The 5,859-nt window shown below is 60.7% G+C and overlaps 2 protein-coding genes across 2 annotated transcripts; both read left to right on the plus strand.

Annotated features, from left to right (window-relative positions):
- Positions 1 to 1,401: 1,401 nt before the first annotated feature.
- On the plus strand, positions 1,402 to 3,175 carry SETTUDRAFT_29859 (uncharacterized protein; the record flags this gene model as incomplete). Its single annotated transcript, XM_008021969.1, has 7 exons — positions 1,402 to 1,587; positions 1,612 to 1,903; positions 1,939 to 2,019; positions 2,040 to 2,164; positions 2,216 to 2,402; positions 2,451 to 2,518; positions 2,687 to 3,175. The coding sequence occupies 7 exons, from the start codon at positions 1,402 to 1,404 to the stop codon at positions 3,173 to 3,175; spliced, it is 1,428 nt and encodes a 475-aa protein (XP_008020160.1).
- A 103-nt stretch (positions 3,176 to 3,278) lies between these two features.
- SETTUDRAFT_152438 (uncharacterized protein) lies at positions 3,279 to 4,760 on the plus strand (the record flags this gene model as incomplete). The annotated part of the gene is made up of 8 exons (XM_008022395.1): positions 3,279 to 3,292; positions 3,494 to 3,587; positions 3,638 to 3,792; positions 3,852 to 3,870; positions 3,928 to 3,965; positions 4,029 to 4,172; positions 4,228 to 4,653; positions 4,727 to 4,760. The coding sequence occupies 8 exons, from the start codon at positions 3,279 to 3,281 to the stop codon at positions 4,758 to 4,760; spliced, it is 924 nt and encodes a 307-aa protein (XP_008020586.1).
- Between the last annotated feature and the right edge of the window lie 1,099 nt (positions 4,761 to 5,859).

Genomic DNA, 5,859 nt, shown 5'->3' on the forward strand with positions numbered 1-5,859 from the left:
GACGCAGGGACGGCGGGACGCGGGGGACGTTGGGGAGCGGCGGTGGTGGTGGAAGCACCAGTGCCGTAGCGAGGCTGCACCGGGGCAAAGCTGTCAGGACGGCGTGCAAAAGAAGGCCGCAGTAAGCGCAGGGCAGAATGGCAAATGAGGCAGATGCCGAGATTTGTACCGTGTGCATCGGGCAGGGTGGCTATGACGTAGCGCGCCTGGCCCAGCGCGAGGCGTGTTGCACCAGGGCCAGTTGCACTGGCGCGCCGTCGACGTGTTTGTTTGGTCCATGCTAGCCTGTCTCTTAGCCAGCCGTGCTATAGCTGGAACGCATCCCATGGCGGATGAAACGGCCTTTCTGCGCCTCGGCTGCCCGTCTCAGGAGTGTCGGATGTGCGCCCCGCCGCCGTCGTCGTGGTTTGCTGGTGTGCGCATCTATGTATGTATGCATGTCCATATCCATATACATATATACATCCGTATCCGCGTGGGCGTGTACGTGTACATGTACTTACACGCATACATCCTTACCTACATCCGTAGGCATGCATGCGAGCCTGGGCGTGGGCATGGGGAAAAAAAAGGGAGACAATGGGGGGGGGGTGTTCATGCAGTCGGCCTTCTCTCCCAGCTCCCAGCCTTGTGGAGGAAGGGACCCGGCGCGGCGGTTCCGCCAGGCTAGCGACGACGAGCGTGAGCGTGTCAGTGTCAGTGTCAGTGTTTCAATCTGGCTGCGTGGCGGTCCTGTCTCGCGCTCCCCGCACTCTTGTCGCCCTCTACACACACACCACCTCCTCAGCCTGAATCTCTCTGCTCTGGGGCCATGCACCCGTCCCTTGCAACGTTGCATCGGCAGCGACCCATGCTGTCGCTCAGCCGGTAGCTGAAACTGCTCCTCGTCGTGCTGCACCCATCTTGGCTCCTCCCACGGGCGGCATGGCCAGGTGCAACGTGGCGAGAGCAGCCGTTGCGGGTGGGCGGCCCCTTGGCCTCCTTTCCGCGTGCCTTTGCCCTCGCCGTCCAGGTACACGGTCGTCTACATGTACTAGCTGCTCGCCGTACGTCTCGGCACCTGGTCTGCTCCACGAGCCTTTTCTGCGCCGCACCTCATGGCACGGCAACTAAGAGCCAGCATCCTGTCGGACCCTGGGCGAACCACGCTTCTGGGAGCGCTGTCGACTCCAATGCCCATGGGCGCCATGTCGACTGCGTCCCGTGTCGCTGACTGCATCAGCATCGCTTAGCCCATCTGACAGGTCGCTTGGCCCCATTTGTCAGCGCACCCAAGCTCTTTGCCTCTGGCTGCATGCATAGCAAACACGGCGCGTTCCTATTAATGTGCACCGCGGTGGAGGCGTCTGGTGTTCGTGTGTGCGTGTGCGTGTGCGTGTGCGTGTGCGTGTGCGTGTATCCATGAGCGCAGGTGGGTGGGCAGGCGTGCGTGTGCGTGTATGGGAAAGCGATGTGGGCTATGGCGCGGCAAATGATCTGCAGCAGTGCCCTGGTGACATGGCCCGCGGCCCACCTGCTCTGCGGACAAGCTTGACGCTTGACCCAAGCACGCGTGCCCTGCCATGGGGCTCGTCGCCGGCACCTGTCGTGTGTACACACACACACACACAGCTGGATACGCACACGCCGTCTTGGCTCCAGATGCTGCCGTCGTCGCCGCAGCACACGCAGCTTGCCGGCACAAAGGTGGGACGGTGTCGGCAGGCCCCTTGCGTCACCCTTCCTGTACCGAACGACGACATGGGCAGCGGGACGGCGCGCGGCGCTGCAACAGAAAAGTGTATCCATGATGCCGCCGTGGCCGTGCTCTGCAATGCGCGCCCTCGTGCTGGGTCGAGGTTGGGCGTAATGAGGCCGGGCGGAGGGCTGCTAGCGGCCATGGCTGCCAACGGGCCTGGCACCGGTACCGGAAAGCGCGCCTGAAGCAGCGTCGTCGAGGGCGCCCGGCTGGCACCAAAAAGCAAACCTTGGATGCATACGATGATGACTCTGGACGCACCACGCCTGGCTCAGTCTCGCGTAAGCAACCTGGAGAGCAGACGAGGCGAGGGAGCGGGTGCTGGGGACCGCGGAGATTAAGCCCTCTGCGCGTCGTATCATGTGGCTAGTCAGCGTCGGGCGTGGATGCGAAAGCGTCGCTTGTGCCGACGAGCTGATGCTATACGTACGTACTGTGTGTGTGTGTGTGTGTGTGTGTGTGTGTGGATGTGTACAGTATAGCAGGCGTAGGGCGAGTACGGGGCAGGGCAGGGCATGGCATGGCACGGCATGGCTTGCGTGGACGCGGTCAGGCATGGGCGCTCCATTGGCCATTGGCGGCGGCGGCGGCGGGCATGGTGCGGAATGCCATGGCAGCGCTGGTGCTGGTGCTGGTGCTGGTGCTGGTGCTGGTGCTGGTGCTGGTGTGTGGGCGTGGGCGTGGGTGTGGGTGTCGACTGTAGTGCATGCAGCCAGCATCCATGGGGATTCCAGCGCATGCCCGGGGGACAGGGCGCTCAGGGTGTTGGGCGGGCAGCCAGTCAGTGCACGGGTCCACTTCCGAGCGACGGTTACCGCCACTATGGTACCCGGAAAGCGCTAGGCCGCGCTGGGCCCAGCTCCGAGCGTCGAGCGGGCTGCGTGCTGTCGTAGTGCCATGGACAGGCCACCTAATTAATAGCTGGCCTGTTAATGGCCTACGCTGCAGATGGGTCCCAGACGTCCACAGCGATGGGTGGAGCCGCCTCGGACTGCCTCTTGCATTCATGCCGGCACGCCTGCGTGTAGTCGACCAGCCCCAGCCCCAGCGTCAGCGCCCGTTTCGCTTTTAAATACGTCGCGTATCGCTCTCGCCCTACCGCCTGAGATCCCGGCCCTCTCTACCCACCAGCAGCCCGTCCTCTGCGACTGCTCTGCTGCTCCCACCCTCCCTCCATCCATACTAAAACACAAGCCCGCTGCTGCTGCTGCTGCCTCCAAGCCTCTTCTTCTCCTCCTCCTCCTCCCCGCCACCGCCTCCGCCGCCATCGCTAACCCCGTCCGTCCTCTGCTTTTGTTTCCCCGCCCTCTGCAGCCCGCCGCCACCCGCGCCGCGTCAACAGCGAGAGAGGCGTCCCCCCTCCACCGGCCCATGCCCAGCGCAAACGCGTCGTCGACTCTTCCACTCGCTGTCCCAATTGCTGCTGCCTTTTACTAGCAGCCGCCCCGGTCGCCCTCCCCCCTCCAAAAAAACCACCATCCACACGCCCCTCGCGCCCCTGAGGCTGGTCCAGAGACCAACATTGGCTCCAATGATCACGATGACATCGAATGGGTGAGTGCACCGCTCCTCCCCGCTCTGTGCGACCCTTTTTTAAATTTCCCGGCGGCAATGCGCCCTGTCCTGCCCTGTCCTGGCCCCTTCCCCCCCCCCCCACCGCCCGCCCTCGTCCTCACCAACCCACCCACCCACTCCCAGCCAATCTCCCCGCTAGGCAGCCAGACGACTAACGTTTTCTTCTTCCTCCCGCTCTAGACTGCCCGTGCCCGCTCAGAACAGCAACTACATGGAAAATGGCCGGTGGTATCATGGCTTCCGGAGAGGGCTCTACATGTACCCGTGCGACGAGGTAGGCAGCCGCCAGCCCATGGCACCACGATGCGCGCTGACCCGACACAGCCTGAAAAAGACCGCATGGACATTTACCATCAGTTTTTTGCCGTAGCACGGAGAGGCCAGCTGCACCAGGCGCCCGTGCCAGTCCAGCCACAGCTGCAGCCCCGCATCCTCGACGTAGGCTGTGGGACGGGCATCTGGGCAATTGACATGGCCGAGTAAGTTTGGTTCCGCAGCCTGCAATTTGCGTCTCGCAAGGCTAACCCCGACGGAACAGCAAATACCTAAACGCCGAGGTGCGCCCGCCTACAATCCGACGCATTGCTGCCAGACAGCTGACGTGACGCCTGCAGGTTCTGGGATTAGATCTCGTCAACATCCAGCCCGAGAAGTATGCTGCCTAGACGTGCATCCCCCCCATCCCCCCCAACCCGGTACTGACGCATGAGCGCAGGATTCCCCCCAACTTGCGCTTCCGTGTACCACGCGACTACGAGAGCCCATGGACGCTGGGCGAGGACTCGTGGGATCTGATCCACCTGCGAATGGCCTGCGGCAGCGTTACGAGCTGGCCAGAGCTGTACCAGAAAATCTACTCGTATGCAGTGCCCCATGCGCATCCCTAGCCACGGCTCTGCTAACCACATGCGCAGCCACCTCAAGCCAGGCACGGGCTGGATCGAGCACATTGAAATCGACATGGAGCCCCGCTGCGACGACTACACGCTCCCGCCAGACAGCATGCTCTGCAAGTGGTACGGGTGGCTAGCGGATGCCACGCAAAGAGCCTCGCGACCCATTGCATACGAGCATCGCACTCGGCAGCTGCTGCAAGCCGCGGGCTTCATTGATATCCAGGAAACGGTTATTCGCGTCCCCTACAACACATGGCCCAATGACCCGCACCAGAAGGATATTGGCAGGTGGTACAACCTGGGCTTGACCGAGGGCCTGGAGGCGCTAACGTTTGCCCCTCTGACCAGAGTCTACCAGTGGGACCTCAACGCGCATGTGCGGCCAATAATTGAGAGCGTGCGCAGAGAGCTCTGCAACCGCAAAATCCATGCGTACAACAACATGTAAGTAACGGGCCTTGGGCCGTCGCACCAATTGTTTGACGTTACTGGCGGATGCTAACGCCTTGTTCTATAGCCACATCTGGACAGCCCGGCGCCCACAGCAATAGAGCATGGCACGACGCTTGTAGGACTCTGTTCATCGATACTGTGGCCGGCCGTGTTTGCATTGCACATGAGGCGACACATGAGGCGACACAGCGGCCCATGCCACGACGTATTTCCACTCGCCTGGATCCGGTGCGTGCTCCGGTAGCCCTCTACTCAGCGCCCTGGATGCAGCGACCCGGTTATACGCCTAGACTTTTTTTTGTTTTTGTTTTGATTCGCGCTGTTGCCATGTTGTGCATTGGGCAGAACATTCTTGACCTCAGTGCTAGTCGATCGATTCCCCCAAAGGCGGCCGGGCGGGCACTTGAAGCTAGTCACATGTTCACGTCACGTCTTGGGCAGATGACCTGCATGACCTTTGGTACCTGCCCCCCCATGACGCATGGCAGGGCCGTGGACCACCTGGAGTTTTTTTTTTTTGATTTGATTTTCCTTTTTTGGTTTGCGTTTTCGGGCGACTACCCCAGTCTGGCGTCAAGGCATGTCTAAGAATATGATACCTCGGTTTCCTTATGATCAAAATCATGTCGTATTAGTATTTCTCTAGGGAAGGCCTGGCAGTCTGTTGTTTACAGGGTTGTTGAGGGGAAGGGGCATGTTCTTCTTTTGATTCTGCATATTTTTTTTTGGTTTTCTCTATTTTGGCAAATGGCGAACAAGGCCCATGATGCAGATGGGTGTTGGGCCGACGGCGGGGATTTTTTCTCCATGTTCACGTCTGATGTATGGTGGCTCGTTGACGAGCATTTTGGAGTTTTAGCGAGCGACTGGGATGACCGATGTCTTCAAAAATATACACGACACAAGCAGTCTATAACAGGGCGGGCTATAGCGAACCCCACTTTGTTCTATAGGCTTTTGACAGTGGCAAACAACGTCTGGACTAGGTGTACTCGCCGTGCCATGCATGTCGGCGCCACGCGTCATTGCCGACAGAGTGGATAAGTCCAGGATGTGGCAGGCTATGAAAAGGGCAGACATGGCATTGCAGACAGGAACCAGGCGGTTGAATGCAAGCGGCAGCGAGGGTTGGGCGCGTAGGGTTTCAGGAGTTTGTGCTGCCCCCTTCCCCCCTTCCCCCCCCCCTGGCTTTGTCCA

Source organism: Exserohilum turcica (genome assembly GCF_000359705.1).
Source record: "Exserohilum turcica Et28A unplaced genomic scaffold SETTUscaffold_1, whole genome shotgun sequence".
NCBI classification, from domain to species: Eukaryota; Fungi; Ascomycota; class Dothideomycetes; order Pleosporales; family Pleosporaceae; genus Exserohilum; species Exserohilum turcicum.